This window comes from Cygnus olor, chromosome Z, assembly GCF_009769625.2.
Source record: "Cygnus olor isolate bCygOlo1 chromosome Z, bCygOlo1.pri.v2, whole genome shotgun sequence".
Lineage (NCBI taxonomy): Eukaryota > Metazoa > Chordata > Aves > Anseriformes > Anatidae > Cygnus > Cygnus olor.
Window position 1 is genome coordinate 11,699,650 of NC_049198.1, and position 17,386 is coordinate 11,717,035.

A 17,386-nucleotide genomic window follows, 5' to 3' on the forward strand; every position below is an offset into this window, starting at 1 on the left:
TACTTCTCCCACAGCTCTCCCACTGCGGTCGAGGAGAAAACCATGTGTGCAGCGGCTGCCAGACCAGCCCTGCTCTTAATGGAAAAGAAACACTTACAAATAAATGGGATTCTGCACCTATGCTGTATTTACATGGTTTGTGTCACAGAAGGGGCATGATTTAACTCAGACCACCAGTAAAGTAATCAGAATTTAAAAAGCAGGACAGCTGACAGGCTGTTAGTTAACAGAGAAATCCTTCTGCTTAACAGGCACTGACGCTAGCAGGTCCTGAGATCCTGATCCATAGCTTCAGGACATCAATGGAAAGGTTACCCTGGATCAGATTTTGTGCTATTTTCCATAAACAATAAATAAGAGAGACCTACAGAGAACGATAGCCCTAAGCAATGTGCTTTTAAAAACTAACAAATAATTAAAAGCTAGATAGTCATTTTATTTTTGGAACAACAGCAAGGAACTCCCCGCCATTGCTAAATGAGCCATGACGAAGACTAATACCAAGCTCCCAAGGGTGACCTGAAGGCACACAGGACCCTGAAATGAGAGTGTATACGGCTGCCCTGCTTGGTTAGAGGACCACGGTGCTGTTTGGACCAAGAAAAGTGAGTGCTTTGGAAGCAAAGATACTAATGGCAACAGAGACCAGGTGCCAAACTCTCAGTGCTGTTTGCACAGCACTACAGGCTGCACTGGGTGCCTGTGGAAGAGCAAATGCATGAACAAGACCCTCCAGGTTCTTTTTTTTTCTTTTTTTCTTTCTTTTTTTTTTTTTTAAAGTCAATTGAAAAATTGCTCTCCTTCCTCAGAGAGTACAGCATAAACATTGAAGGACTTGTACTTCTCAGGAGAGCAAGTCTTTCCTCATGCTGATCTTGGCTCAATGGCAGCTCCCAGTACCCCCAGCACAGGGCAGGAGGCACAGGTAGGTCTAGATTGGTCTGCCTTGGTTTTGAGATTTCTTTCCAAACCCAAAGTTTAGCTGGTTAAAATTAATTACAGCAGGAATCCATTCATCAGGCTTGGTGGAAACACCAGACAGCAAGTAGCATCGTGCAGCATGATTTTGCCCTCAGAGGTAGTACTGTTCCCTTCCATGTCTGCACCCTGTCCTTTTTACTGCTTTTGAGAAAAAAAAAAAAAAAAAGAAATAAAAAAAAAAAGAAATGGGAAGATACAGAAAAGCTCTACTGGAGCCTTGAAGCTGAAAATCCTCAGCCCAGCTGCACACCTGCATTTCAGTGGTACAGCATTTAAAATGTTCTGCAGAGATTGTTACATGGAGGGGTGTGCTATGTTTTGCATTTACAGAAGCAGATGGCTAAGAGTGGGATTACATACAAAAAAACGATAGTGCCGGTGGAATGTAAGTTTCTGTCCTAGACGTTATACATATTTATTTTTAAAAATACTGACACTGGGAACGGGGAAGCTACACTTGCATAACATAGTTCCTAGAATAATTTCCATATTTAAATTCCTTCATGGATTATTTTGCGGGATGTAGTCTTGCCACAGCACTTTTCTGCAACTATTGCTGCCTTGGCATTTAATATGTCTACTCTTCTGAAAAATTAAAAATATTCAGAACAGAGGGCAACAACAAACTGCAACACAGTCATCTGAACTTGAAGGTAAAGTGCCAATTTGTCTATCACAACCACTTTTAGATTTTGTGCCTCTTATAATTCTCATATCTCCCAGCACTGGGAACACGGAATTTAGGTGGAATTTCTCTGCATTTCTCTTTTATGTTTGCTTTCCACATGTGATAGCCACCTGCACAGAAGTCATTTTCTAACAGTCATTTTGATCCTCGTGGGAAACATCCACAAAAAAACCCACAGAACAGAAAAATTGGTTTAAAAGAATTACTACTTATAAACATCAGGAAATTGCACTTTCTAACAACACAGACAGGAGGCAGACAGTTGTCGTTTATCTCTCGGAAAAGCTACAAGTAGGCTGTGCTACCTGCGATGCAAAGCAGGATCATGCTGAGACCCCCATGCGACTGCACTGGCCACAGTGCCAGGGTCCCCCAGGGGCAGGATGCTGATCTGGGGGCTTGCAATGCTGCCTCCTAGCAAGCACTGTTCTGAAATGCAAAAGTCTTTACAAAATGCAGCAGCCTACCTCCTGGTCTTACAGGAGCGTCACCTGCTCAAAGAGGACTTTGGGAATCCAAAGCCAGCTCCTGTGTTTCCCCTTCTCTGCAGCCAAGTCACTTACCCCGCTCATTTCAGCCAAGGCAAGGAAACCATCAGATTTAGGGAATAATTCACCTGGGACATTTCAGACACCTAAGGATGAGATGAATCACTGTCCAGGGGTGCCTAATTCTCTCTTGTGACTCCAAAGGGTGCCCAGCTCACAAGCAGACTTATACTTGGGGCCAGATGAATCACTTTTGATGCATTTTTACTCTGTGAGATGAAACGCAGCAGCAGTGCAGTGGTAACAAGGCACCAACGGCAGCCAGAGGGGTTATTTGATCAGTGCTTTCTAGGCACAAGTAAAATCAAATCTGCAAAGTTCCCCTGGTCTACGGATGGGCTGAAACTTCAGGGTTATGTGACTGACGATATGGATTCAGCTTTTTGCATGGTCCCGATTAGGGCTGCAATGCCAAATGGCTTCACTTATGCTACCGGGGATGAAGTCACACTGAATTTCAGTCAGCAAACTGAAAACCTTGATTTGAACCACTGGCTTTGATCGTGCTCTGCAGTTTTATCTTTCAGGTATTTAAGTAATTTCCTTATTAGCTGGAAGAACTTGGCACTTCTTTAGCTAACTTAGACACATGTATGGGTATCTTTACTTCTGTACCTATCTACATCTCTGAATTTAAACAGTTACATGTGTTCATTATAGAGCTTTTCAACAAACAGCACTGTTTATTGTAAAATAATCTCAGAGGTGGTAGATGGATAACAGTTTATGTAAAAGAATTTAACTTGCCATTAACTGATTCATTAAACAAAATACATCATCCCTTTGTGAATTCAGTTATTTCTGTTCATCGGCTTTTTGAGGCTTGAAAGAACAATTTTCCTTCTTTCTCAACTCCCACTTGGTTTTCAATTTGAAAATAATTTGAATTGATTAGTTAAGGCAGCCTGCTGTGAGGGGAACTATTTTTTATGCACCTGCAAAAGAGGCCGCTCCATTCAAAATCTACTTTGACAACTTCACCTAAACCTAGTTCCCAGGCAGGATTTCCCCAGCTCCAGTCATCTGACATTGTTTAAAACTCTGTCACTAAACACACTGCTCCAGTATTACCTTCAATTTAACTGAGCTATAGCAGCTGAGAGTAGGTTTAGCCCCTACCATGCACTTCCATAGTATCAGATGTAACTAAACATACATATATTTCAAAAAGCAAATGTATTCAACTTATATTTTTAAGTCAGGTTTTAACTTGACAAATCTTATCATATTTACTTGGGGTGAAATCAGCCACTCATTTGAACCCTAGTCTAGTACATTTGGACTGTCTGTGCTTTCCCTTAAATAGAACAGTGCTGGATAGTTTTGCAGATACAGTTTGCAATCAAAAGCTGAAGTTAACAAGCTTGACCGGATCATTTGGTGACTTCTGGAGACCCAGGCCCTGCAGCTGCCCACAAACCCTGCCATCACTCATGCCTCCTCTCAGCTGGCTGCATGGACCACAGCCCACCAGGGAGCCGGGAGTGCCCCTGCTCTGAGATCTGATAGTCATCAGGCTGGAGCTGAGCGCACACACGCTGCAGCGTGGGGTGCCAATGCCTGGATGCTAACATGCCTGTCTAGTGCTGCTTCCCCTAAAAGTAACTAACACCTAGAGTGGATTTCACAGGTTTGGGATGAAAGGGACCTTAAAGACCACCTAGTTCCAATCCCCCTGCTATGGGCAGGGACACCTCCCACCAGACCAAAAGCCCCATTCATTTTTTTGCCCAAAGCCCCATCCAGCCTGGCCTTGAGCACTGCCAGGGATGGGGCAGCCACAGCTTCTCTGGGCAGCCTGTGCCAGGGCCTCACCACCCTTGGAGTGAAGAATTTCTTCCTTGTTTCTAACCTAAATCTACCCTTTTTAGTTTAAAACCATTACTTGGTATCCCATGATCCACTCAGTGGCAACAACAGCCGCCAGGTCCCTTTTATTTCCTGCGATGTCATAGCCTAAGTGGAAGGTAATCACAACGATGGGGAGACAGCGGTGTATTCTGGAATTCAGTACAGCATATTTTGAGACTAAGGAATCCAAAAATATTACTGGGTTTACAGAAGACTTTGCAACATACTTGGGCAGGAAAAACATTACCATATGACGAGCTGTTGAAGAGTTCAATATTGAAGAAAGCGTAGTCCCCGTTGGTCATTCCTTGCCGATGAGCAGCCAACATGATGTTCCTGATTGTGTCACCGCTGGCACACATGATTACAACTGGTGGAAGAAAATGGAAAACACAGATAAGGAACAGTTCAAGAACTTTATGGAACAGATTGTTAAGCATGAACGCTGCCAAAGACAATGACCTGAGTTGTCCTCCCCATGTTGCAACAAATGTGACAACGCAAACAACAACGAAAGCTGATTTCCCAAACCGCCCACAGAAGACAGGTACCAAACATGGACTGACTTTTTACTCGTGTCTCCTCTGAAAATAATTACATGGAGCCTATATGTGATCTTTTTTTCCTTACTCCTGCAACATGTGTTAAGTTCTAGCTTCAAATTTCTTCAACTGCATGTATTTGTAGAACTGACTGCAATCACGAGCCACAGTTATACTTCAAATGGAGCACAGGATGATCTGAAGATGGAGAATTGAGATGATACAGTGATATTACCATTTTGATTTCCATTCTATTGAACCGTCTGGGGTAGATTCATCTTACCTACACTTCAGCTACACAAAATTTGGGTATCTAGTGTAGAATTCGTTGACTCTCTATGGTTATCATATAGCAGCATCTCTGCAGCTGATTCACTCCATCCCAAGACAGCTTCTAGGGACAGTGGTACAAATCTGTCCAGGACACAACTACCTCCAACACCTACATAATGAGCCTTGGCAAGCACCTTTGATAGGACACAATGTTCAGCCAGCTACAAATGGAAAAAATGAGTGTTGCTTTTTGGGTGTGAAGATTAAACATGGTTACAAGATTAAATACCACAGAGCCTCGCTTAGGACAGATCAGAAGCTGAACCAGGGCTTTGGTGCCTACAAGCCCCACAGGTGTGCTCCGTGCAGGCACTGTGATCCCCACTGCCACAAGCCCATGGGAGGAAAGCTGTGACAAACCTCTTGGATGTCACCACCAGTCCCCAGCTCCCTTTCTGCCTGGAAGGCAGAACAGAGATGGGCATGGAGACAATACAGTTGCAACCTTACATAGTGTTATCGGGTGCCCAAACGGCTGCCAGTGATCTTCAGGGGTAAGAAGACCTTCAGGCAACCCTGCCCAGCGCCTGAGCGTTCAAGCTAAATTCACTGTGTCCCATCCTGAAAGATTTTGCAGCAGCAGCTTGGGAAATTAGAGCAGAGGTCTGCTCTCCACCCAGCCCAGCACTGCCCAACCACCTCCACTCCAGCAGGCTGGTCTGTCCTCGATCTCTTCATACTTCTATCATACTTCTCTTCACTGCTTCTTGTATAAGAAGCAGTGTGGCCAGCAGGGCTAGGCAGGTGATTGTCCCCCTGTACTCAGCTCTGGTGAGGCTGCACCTCGAGTACTGTGTTCAGTTTTGGGCCCCTCGCTACAAGAAGGACGTCGAGGTGTTCGAGAGAGTCCAGAGAAGGGCAACGAAGCTGGTGAGGGGTCTGGAGAACAAGTCTTACGAGGAGAGGTTGACGGAGCTGGGATTGTTCGGTCTGGAGAAGAGGAGGCTCAGGGGTGACCTTATCGCTCTCTACAGGTGCCTTAAAGGAGGCTGTAGCAAGGTGGGGGTTGGTCTATTCTCCCACATGCCTGGTGACAGGACGAGGGGGAATGGGCTAAAGTTGCACCAGGGGAGGTTTAGGTTGGATATTAGGAAGAACTTCTTTACTGAAAGGGTTGTTAGGCATTGGAATGGGCTGCCCAGGGAAGTGGTTGAGTCACCATCCCTGGAGGTCTTTAAGAGACGTTTAGATGTAGAGCTCAGTGATATGGTTTAGTGGAGGACTTGTTAGTGTGAGGTCAGAGGTTGGACTGGGTGATCTTGGAGGTCTCTTCCAACCTAGACAATTCTGTGATTCTGTGATATATCAACATACCCCTAAAGCGTTTTTCTTTATTAGACTAATGATGCTGATTGAGAAATCACATCCCCAACCTGCTGGGCAGGGGAAACTATGCCCCTCTCACACAGTCTCCCTGCAAAAAGAAAGCAGAAATTCAGGCGAGGTCTTCAGCAACGGGGAGACACCTCTCACCCTGAGTATGTTGTACCATAAACTTTTATATGCATCCACAAGACTATCAGCATGAAGCTACTGACAACAGAATACTGCAAAGTATTGTGTTAGTGCATGCTTTGTGGCTATATCCTACAGCAAGGTCATAAGAGAACTTGTTGGGACGATGATCTGAAACCAACTGCACGCACGTTTCCAAGGATGCCGTCACACATGGCAGGGCTCAAAAACTACAATAACGAATGCAAATGTTTTCACCCCAACAATAAAACTGAATCAAAACCACGTTCAGCTTTTCTGGTTAGAAGTGTTTGCTATTATAAGAAATGAAAATTTGGCCCGCTTGGCCTTTCTTCTCAGACAATGAATCTTCTCCCATCGCTTTTCTGGTTGGGTGCCATGACAGGCGTAAAATTCCAGATGCACCACAGGGGTGAATCACGTTTGGTACATCCCCATGCTCCAGGAGAGCTATACCATGCACAGCTCTGTCCTACTGATTGCAGCAGAGCAACGTAACAATTTCCAGAGCAGCAGAGCAAGGCATATTTCATGACTATTGTGAGGTATATTAGCATGGAGGAAAAGAAGAAAGAATTTCTTACAATAAAATTTGGATCAAATCTTTTCCAGACACACATCAGGAATGAATTTGTCTTGCTGTTCCTAATTTCAGTATAGGTGAGAGATTTCCTTCTGAAATGTTTCCTTGCTGCCCTCCGAACTCCCCCTTGACTTTGCCTTTATAATTCACATCTATCATAAAACTGTAATCTGTAGATGGAATCAAAGAGATTCCCACAACACCAGTAAAAGACCTTGAGCAAATGGAATAAGAAAAAGAGTGGGGGAAAAAAAAACACTATTTTAAAATATGTTAAGTCATATTTTGTAAGCCTCTAAAGGAATGTAAGGGAAGTAATATTAACTATTTGGATGTGGTTTTTAACCCAGCAGGAGAGCAAAGATTACATATTTCAGGATTTTGAGGCAAATCAGCTAAGGGCAAGTCTCTCACAATCTTCCAGATATCTAAATTATGTTTATTTAATCTGCACCCATACCTTACTATTGTATACACACAGATATACAGTGGTCTCCCTCTGGCACAATACATGCAGAACATGGTCATTCTAATACTAATATTCTGCATTTCTTGACCCATCCTGCAAATACTTAGTTTAATCCCAGTTAGAGGAGTAAGCTCTTAGCAAAGGGAACACCTCGGACTACGTGCTCGTGCAGAACACGTATAACACAGTGTTGGGTTCGTGGACATTGTGGCTAACCTGAGCCTACAGCATCAAGTCCATGGCGTGGGGAACCGAGCCCGCAAGTGAGTTTGAGCTGTTAATGACATTCAGTAAAGACAAGCAGTTAACTTTTATCACTGTATTTTTCCTCATGATTTTGTTATGACTCTGAGACATCTGAACCAGTTCCAGGGCCTGGACAGGCACCTGCTGGCAAACACAATGGGTGGCTGAGTGTGCCCCTGCCTGCTGGAGCCCCGAAAACCCAATGCAACCCCCCAAGCCTGACACAACCTAACCCATGGGGCCAGCCTCTGCCCTGGGAATAAGGCACAGAGCATGGGTCCCCATGGCCAACTGATCCCCCCATCCAACTGATGGCCTGGGCCAACTGATGGTGCAACTTCTTTCTCAGCCCTGGAAGGGTTTTGAGTAAATATCCTATATCCATTTTAAAGCTTGTTCTTACTCAGGGTGGCTCAAGAAAGCCCTACCATGTAGGTGGAACCACCACTTGCAGTAATCTCCAAAAACGGAGAGCATGCAGGGTAAGAGCATGGGATGGTATTACAGTGGGTGTTACACAGGCACCCTTAAAACCTGCTGAGAAAACCAAGCAAACAAAAATGAAGTGCTTTGGACAGTGTCACCTTATCCACCAGCCCTGCTGCCCCATGAGGCACTCTCCTAAGAGTCCCAAGAAGAAATGAAGCCCTGATCTGGTAAGCTAAGGCACATGGTGTGTCCTTCACATGATAGACGACTTTTAAAATATTTTGACAGCCTGCAAGATGTTGTAAACAGCAGGACCACCCCTCAGACCCTGAGGGATGTGCAAGGCAAGCTGTGCAGTCAGTCTTTAAAGCCAGAAGCACACCATTGGCGGCAGAAGGGCCTCACTTGCTGCATTTTGCAGTAGCAGCATGAACCACAGGACAAATTAGGAGGTGAGATGAAGGGAAGGGACCCCACAGGGCACAGAAGGCTGCTTTTATTCACTCGTCTGCAAGTCACAGAACAAGGCAAGACCAAAGGTCCCAGCTCCACAAAGCATTTAAGCCTGGGCTGAAATCAAGCCTCTCTTCCTTAGCTGTCAGCATGGTCTAAACAGTGGGGTTTGCCCTTAGCCACCAGTCACATTCCCACAGCACATTCACAGCTCCCTTTGGCTAAGGGCAAACACTCATCTGTTCTTGCCACAATCACACTGTTATGTTCTTTGCACTGGGAAAGGCAAGCACACGCACACAAGTTAGGCTGATTAAAAAAACAGAAAAGCATCTTTCCATACATAGCTGTTTCCCCTAGCACTTCTACATTTCTTTCTCTCCATTCAGCGTATTTCCATTAATGGTACTAACTAGGACAGCTCTGTTTTAAGCACCTGCTTCGGTGTTTCCACAAAGAGAGAATTAAGGATCCATACATCATTAGACCCCAGTTACCTCGCAGGTTAAGGATTTCACAGCAGCGTAACTGCATCACCAGCACAAGGCTGCACAGTCAAAGCACCGCAACCTACGGCATGGCAACGTGAACTGTGCCAGTCACACGCAGCATGAGCTTCTATCTGTTTCATTTTGGTACCACCTTAGTATTCTGCAACTGGGGATGTAAAAGCTGCACAAAGTATTTTTCACATCTATGCCTCTATTGAAAAACACTGGAGGACTTTCTTTGAGTTGATCCTGCAGTCCACTTCTGGAATACATCTCTTCCCTTCTTACAACCACTTACTATAGAAATCCACGGCTGGTAAAAGCCTCTAGCAGAAAATACCTTTTTGATGAGCCCATGTATCCACACATCATTTGACAAGATCTCACTTTCAAGTACATCTAACTACAAATTTGTATGCCCCAAAGTACTTGGAGCATTTTACTGCTTCCTGATGCAAAGCCGGTTCATCCGGCGCAGGGGTGACTTTCCAGCATGTTTTACAAGCCATTTATCTGCACGGTGTTTTGCTAGCAGTTGGTGGCAATATTACTGCACACACTCATGGGTTTAGCACTCACACATCCCTTGAAATGAGAGCTAGCCCCAAATGGGTTTGTTATTTATGAACTACTCGATGGGGCTTCTAACAGCAGGAGTGGGGAAAAGGATCCCAATAGCAAGACACAGCAGGGTGAGAAAAAAAACACATCTTTGCTCAGCCTTTGAACCTATCCAGAGTCACTTTAAAAAAGTATCTCAGAATGAGCAACAGACTTGCTGGTCTGTGTAAATGTGCGGAGATGTGGGCAGTTTTGGCCGTGCTTGTAAACCGGACCATTGGCAGAAGGCTCATTTCTTACCGTGCCACAAAACCATCCCATCCCAGTCCTGGAGGGCGATCCTCCATCCCTGCTGTGGGATGTGAAGTGCTAATGGACCTACATGGGGCAAAGCCTTCGTGACGGCCCCACTCTGGTGCGCACCCAGCCCCAGGATGCTCACGGCCAAGCTTCCCCACCACAGATCCCAGCCCACAACACATCCCTCACGCAAGCCCTTCCCAGATGACTCTTGGCGACCCGTCCCCAACCCCAATCCCCAAAAAACATCCCGGCATGGCATCGTGCAGCCCCAAACCCTCCCCCAGCCCCACACAACCACCACTCACCCCTCTCGCCGGCCTGCAGCGCGCGGACCACGTCGTCGACGTCGAGGTGCCGGCTGGTCTCGTCGAAGCTGTGCACGGCCATGTGGAAGGCCTCCTCCTGGAAGACCACATGGACGCCCTCCATGGCGAAGTAGCAGCTGCGCTCGGGGTTGCTGTCGCTGTAGAGCAGCGTGGCGCGGCTCCACTGGTGGTGGCGGAAGAGGGCCAGCAGCATCTCGCCCATCTTGGCGTAGGCCGGGGCGACGCGGGTGAGGTGCGAGTACTCGCCGCCCTTGGCGCCGAAGCCGGCCGCCAGGGCCCCGGCCGACAGCATGGGCACGTCCCAGTGGGCCGCCAGCCGCGCCACCGGCGCCGCCGCGTACTCGCACACGGGCCCCAGCAGCAGGTCGGGGCGGCGGCGCTGCAGGGCCACCATGTCCACCAGGCTGAAGAGGGCGCGGTTGCCGCACGCCGAGTCCTCGTAGGTGAGCTGGAAGGCGTAGCCGGGCGGCAGGCCGAGCCCCCCGCCGCCGCCGCCGCCGCCGCCGCCGCTCCTCTCCCGCAGGCTCCGCACCGCGTACTCGATGGCCGGCCGCACCCGCCCCAGCGAGAAGAGGTAGGCGTCGTCCTGCGGCAGCAGCACCAGCACCCGGATCAGCTTCTCCTCCTCCTCCTCCTCCGCTGCCGCCTCCGCGGGGCCGCCGCCCAGCGCCGCCAGCACGCAGCAGAGGCTGCCGAGCAGCCAGGGCGGCATCGCGCCCGCCCCCCGCGGCGACCCCAACTCCGGCAAAGTTTTCGCCACCACCCTCCCCTTATCGCCCCCTCGCAACCCCCTGCCCCTTGTTCGGTCGTGCTTTATTTCTCAGGTGTGTGGCGAGACTAACAACCTGCCCCAGCCTGCGGGTCACGGACGGAGCATCTCATTTCCTAAGTTATTCGTGCTTCACCTCGCCTACTCTCCCTTTATTTTATTTTATTTTTTTTTTTAATTTTTTTTCTCCCATCCACCTCCCTCCCCCTCGCCGGGGCTGCCTGCCCCGCTGCTCCCTTCCCCGCTTAAGTAACGCGGCTTCTCCGCACGCCCGGCTCGGCGCCGCCGGGTTTGTGCGCAGGGAGGAGCCGGCCCCGCCGCCCCCCCGGCCCCGCCCGCCGCCACCCCCTCGGGCCCCGCACCTCGCCCCCGGGCCGGGCTGTGGGGCGCACACGGGGCGGGGGTGTGGGGCAGACCCTTCACGGGACCCCTGTGGTGGTTGGGTGATGCGGGGTGCTAGGGGGGGCTCGCTGCTGGGCGGCTGTTTTCACCGAGGGGTGGGTCCCCGCTGGCGGGGGGGGTGGGGGAATGGAGGGGTTTGCAACAGGAGAGAAGCTTTTGGGGTGTCCCCACCACCACCACCCCGCTGCGCCCTGCATCCCTCCGGGGTCTTTCTGAGCCCCCCAGAGAGCCCAGGCACAGTTTTGAGTCCCTTCCCACCCATGGTGGCTCATGCCACAAGCAGTGCAGATTTCCCCTGTGACAAGTGCTGCTCAGAGACTATTTTCTCAGAGTGGGAAAAAAAAAAAAAAAAAAAAAAAAAAAAAAAAAAAAAAAAAAACAACTAACTTTTCTGATTATCTTGACAGCACTGCCCGATCAGAGCATGTCGAACGCATCCTCATTCAGCTCTCCCTACTGATTGTAAAGCTGCTAGGTGGTGTCAGATTTTGTCACAGTCTGTATAAAAACGGACACTCCTGTTCTGGAATAAAGAACAATGTCAGTGTGAGGCATGCAAAGTCTTTTGTGAAAGAGGCTTTTGGACACCTGATGATTTTCGACAGCAAAATCCTAAAGGATGTCTCTCTGTACATTTTTCTATGTACGCATCCTCAAACCCGGAGCCAGGGCTGCGCGGTTTGATGCTTTCTGATCACTCAGCGAGTGCCAGGTTTGCATTGGGAAGGTGAGTGAACGGCTCCTCACTTTACAGAAGGGGTTTGTTTAGTTCAGCACAGAGGTCGTTGTCAGGGCAGTATGTGTAAACTTACAGTTGTTGCTGCCTTCACTGTGCAGCCCATGAATGGGAAACCAGGGCTCCTGGGGTGACCATCTGCTCACCTTTAAGGTTCCTTGATTAAAAAGAAAAGAAAGCTGTAAGTGCTTGTGCAACTGCAACCAGGAAATGGAATGAAAACACCAGATAATACAATGTACAGAAATAATCATTAAAAAAAAAATCTTTTTTTTTTTAGGAGCATGGATCTGATGGAGCTCAGTAAAATAAAATAAAAAAAAGAGGTCACAAATGTAAAGATGGGTAGCTTTCCTGAGAAATGTGCCTCTAATGTAGTTTTATTTGATTACTGAATCGAACTTCAGAGTGTTCTTGAAAATTACATAAACACCCACCCTGGTGAAGCTCGTTTTGTATGTTCCTGTACTGTAAGTTATGTCAGGCATTTTTTGTTGTAAATGACTCCGTACAACATACTGGAGATTAAGCAGAATGTTACAATATACAACATGCCAGCCATCTTCACCACAAAGCTTGCAAAAACATTTTCTTAAGACACATTTTGAAATGCTGACCTTTGTAGTCACTGCTTTATGGTGACCCTACAGATGTGTTTACAGCACCGAAATCTGGAAGGATCTCTTTTGATTCCCTCCTTTCCCCCGACAGAATATATTTTAAATTTTACGTGTGAGCTCCATACTCTTCTGGCTGTCTTATTTGAGTGTAAGCTGTGTAAACATGATGGAAGAGATAGTAAGCCCATAAATCACAAGGCTACCACCCTTGACATTGCCTGCTCCTTGTGAGGTAAAAGTACTGCTGGGAATGAATAAGAGTGGGAGAAGCATGGCCAGAGTAAGGGGGGAAAAAAGCATTGAGCCAGTACTGTTTAGCAGTAGTAGTGTCGATTGATTTCAATGCTTTTGGAAAAAGATTTGGCCCACGATATGTGGTCCTTTCTTGCATGAGCAATTGCATTCAACCTGAGTCACAATGTTTCTGCAGGCCCCAAGTGTCATGAACGTTTCAGTCATTCCCCATCACCTTACGCAATTTACAAAGAAGAATCCCAGCCTGTGATTTATTTTTCCAAGCCAAAAAGTTATGCATGAGAATTTCCTCGTTAATCCCAATTCAAAATGTCACTTAATCCACCTCATCATTAGTTCACTTACAGTACTTTCCATAGCTATAAATCCAACATTTCTCCACCAACGTTATTTTTTTTCTCAGCTACATAAATGCTTTTTAATAGGAACAAATCCTGCAGTTGTGAATCAGTAGCAGGCAGAATGCCCGTGGACTGCAGCAAGAGACTTCAGACTAGCCCTTTAGGACTAAAGGCGTTACGGACATAGACTATTTTCCCCACAGAAATAACTCATACACAAATCAAGAATTACTTGACTCGCTCCAACTAGCGTTAGCAACAGTCTGAACTGCCTGCTGCAGATTAAGAAAATCGTTCGCAGACAGGTTCGCTGAAAACATAGTCCCCCCTAGAGGCTGAAAAGATGAAATATTTTAGTGCCATCTGCACTGCAAATATATCGTGCCATTCAGACTTTCAAATTCTTTCCTTGTTTTTCTAGAAATCTATTCTCATTATTTCTAGAAATCTATATTTTGGAACACACACAATGGATTTCTTATTGCTACATGTAGGATCTGTATGTCTCTTTCTGCATTTTGTGGTCTTACCTTTGTATAGTTATGTGAAAATGCACCACAGCCTTTAGGTAAAAATCTTGCAGCATGAAAAATCAAGATGAACAAATCTGATGCTAAAAAGTAAAAAAGGGTCATATTTACTTGTTCTGTCTTTTGATTGACACCAAATTCTATGTAGATCTGTATACAAGAACTACAAAATGACAAAATTACACACAGTAAACAGAAGCATATATATAGTAATAACACTTTGCAGAACTAGTTACTGGTGCTGTCAACAGCTTCCGCTTCACAGCACAAAGTAAGGTAAGGTGGGCAGATGAATCTTCTTTTATTTTACGACTCAGGAGAACAAAATTTGGGAAGGCAAACTGCAACGTACCAGAGGTATAGGGTGATCCCAAGGTCATCCCTCCACTACACCACCGATCATCATTAGTGCTGCTAAAGTCACATCTTGATGGTCCCCTACTGCTGGTGACACAGTGCTGCACCTATCCTTCCTTTCCACTGGTCCTGAAAAGTGCACTGAAATTCAGGCGAATGAGAGATGTGCTGCTCGAGTATGCAAAAGCAAATCCTAGGATGAAAAATGACTGACACCCCACCATTAGTCATAAATTTTGCTCATGTTCCCAGGGAGTATTGTGAAAGCAGATACTCTTAAAATATATAAATTGTGGGGCTAAAACCCAGCCCTATCCAAATATATAGAGAGATATATCCCAATATAACCCAATCAGTACTTGCTGTGTTTCCTCACATCTACAAGGCAATATTGAATGTGAGATAATATGGTGAAAAACAACAAATCAGGAAATCTTTGCAGAGATAGAACACTTGAGGCAAAATGAGAGCTGCCATGGCTTCCAGAAAAATCCTCCTCAGAAGTGGCTTAGTAGGCTCCAGTCCAGTATAAGAATTATGACAGAGCTGTGACTGTATGTTTCTTATACATATGCTAGGGACATACCCTGATTTATCAAGATTAGATTACTGACAACTGGTATGAGTTACAGCAACTTCCGGATGGCCCAAATTAATACCTTGGGACTGATATTGTATAAATCACGGTCAGCAAGTGTGTCTTATAACTGTCTTATTTCTGTGTCCCATGTAATTATAGCAAAAGGATTGGATCCATATATTCATTTGCATCCAGAGACTTCAGAGACTCCCTGAAGCGCTGTCCTTCCATGCAGGAACAACCGTAATGACCTTAAACTAGAGATGTCTCATTAGCCCTTCCATAACGCACTTGCAGACACCTCATTTCTTCTCCCCTTCCTTTTCAGGTCAATCCACCAATGTATGGCAGAGATAAAACAGCCCTGACATATTTTATGTAAAAGAAAGCTGAAGATAGAAGATAGATTGCTTGAGAAGTTGTGAGAATAACTCTATTTTACAGTATCAGCCCATCGAGACAATGTGTCTGAAATTATACTCCACTTTCCCTTTCCAATGAATGCCCTAGTCGGTATGAACAATAAACTCCCCACCTTAGTAATGAATATGCTGAAATGTACGACACATTGCCAACGAAATACAGGCCTAGTTCAAAAAGACTGATGCTAATTTTAAAAGAGAACTCATTTCTTTTCTATGACACCATTAAAATTTTCACAACTTGTGTATAGCATTTTTCAGTTTCTAGTAACTCACCAAGTGTCTCAAGAAGGTTATTGTCTTAACTGCAGAAAGAAGCACTGCAGGTTCTATGAGGAACAGAGAAAAACATCTGAAATATTTCAAAATAAAAGAGAACTTTGTGCACGAAATTGTATTTCTATTGGAAGTTAATTTATTTTTGGTAGTCCCACCACTGCCACATGGAAGCAGTTGCTTTAGGGCTTATTACAAAGCACTTTTTTCTTTTCTGTCCTATGACTAATATTCATGAAAAAATAATTACCTGTACTTCTGCAGTTAAGGTGTGTTTGCAGCTGCTGCAGTAATTTTGCCACACCTATGACTTTCATTTCCAAAATGAAGGAACGCCAAAAAAAGACATGACTACAAAAAAGGTCCATAGTTTTCAAGAAATGTAGCAATAAAAAATCTTAGCCTTTATAGTGCTGTTAGCCCCGCTTATCAGTAAGCCCAACGGATATTGCCTTTTACATGATGTCATTATGTATGGCAATTATATATATATACTGACACAGTTTTCAGTTGCTTATAATTTTAGCTGAACATTAGCAGTTTGGGCCCAAGTTTTCAGGATGGACATCTACCATCCTTTTATTTTGTTGTTTTTGTTTTTTTTCTCAATTCAGCTGGAAAAGCTTGGCCATTCCTCAAGAACGGTTAAGGAAATTCATTGCCTTATCTCCCCCCAAAAAATTCTGGCAACTTCTTTTTTATTTTAGCCCTTCAAATTGGGGTTGTGAGAGTGGGAGCAGGAAGAGTCTGTGTGTGAGGAAAGGGCATATGAAAATGTGCTTGCCTTTAACCAGATGCAAAGTACAAGTTCTGGAAGACTGATGCTCCTACAAGCTGTCCTACCAGCAGCGAAATGTTAATAGCTAAAAATGAAGATTTCATCTGCCTGGTGTGTTCACCATCCCATTGCAACTTGCTTATTAGCAAGATACATCTGCACTGTCCACCTCCTTCAGCTCAGCTTTTCTCCCACCCTGACCCTGTACCCTATTGCACATACACAGCTTCACCAGCATGAAGGCATTTGCTTTGGGCCAGGATTTCGGGGGACCCCAGCTGCTCCAGACTGTGCTGGATGGAGGCAGCAAAATTAACATTGTGAAGCCCAGAGGAAAACTGGACAGATTCTTCTGCCTCCTCCTGAGACATCGCGGCACTGGCAGTTCTCCAGGACCTGCTCCAGAGTTGGCTAGGCACAGTGATTCCCATCTTTCTCCTACCATACTTTTCTTGAAGCACTTCACTTGCTTCACAGAAAAAAAACACCCTGGGTAACAGGAAACAGCCCTTTCATATTTGCTTTGGGCAACGTTTAATTTGGAGTGATTTTTAAATGGTTCTGATTAATAATTATGAAAGTATGCTGTATTTACATGGTATTTTAATTCTAAAACTGGGTTGAGGAGGATTCAGTCTTCTTATTAAGCACAGATGATTATCTATAACTAAATCTCAATCCAACATCTGCAAGCTGTAGCCTCTGAAATTATACTGACAGCAAGCAGCAGAACGAGTAAAGGTGTAAGAGTTCAGAGGCCAAGCAGAAAACATAAGTTCATTTGTTAACACGGCCTTATTAAAAAGAACCACCTGAGTTTCAATTGTTAGCATCGACTTTGAAGGTAATTAGCTGCCAATAAAAGCCAAGAACACCCATTTGGATGTGACTCAGTGAATTCTCACCACAAAATTGGCATGTGGCTCATCTCTGTGTTGCGCTACAGAAGAGATTGCGCGGTGTTGAAGCAGTGCCAAACATGCAGCCAGGCAATGTGGACAAACACTCAGAGGCAGTGCAATGCTTGCAAGCTTCACTGA

General features: G+C 45.6%; 1 protein-coding gene across 2 annotated transcripts in view; it reads right to left on the reverse strand.

Moving 5' to 3' along the window:
- NPR3 (natriuretic peptide receptor 3) overlaps window positions 1–11,360 on the reverse strand; it is a 48,055-nt gene extending 36,695 nt beyond the window's left edge. Inside the window, exons 1-2 of one of the 2 annotated variants that reach the window (XM_040542128.1) lie at window positions 10,260–11,360; window positions 4,316–4,438 (exon numbers count right to left, since the gene is read on the reverse strand). In XM_040542128.1, the coding sequence (XP_040398062.1) occupies window positions 4,316–4,438; window positions 10,260–10,992 (856 nt within the window). In that variant the 5' untranslated portion in view covers window positions 10,993–11,360. The remainder of the gene's footprint in view (window positions 1–4,315; window positions 4,439–10,259) is intronic. The other variant, XM_040542127.1, reaches the window with a different exon arrangement.
- Window positions 11,361–17,386: the final 6,026 nt, after the last annotated feature.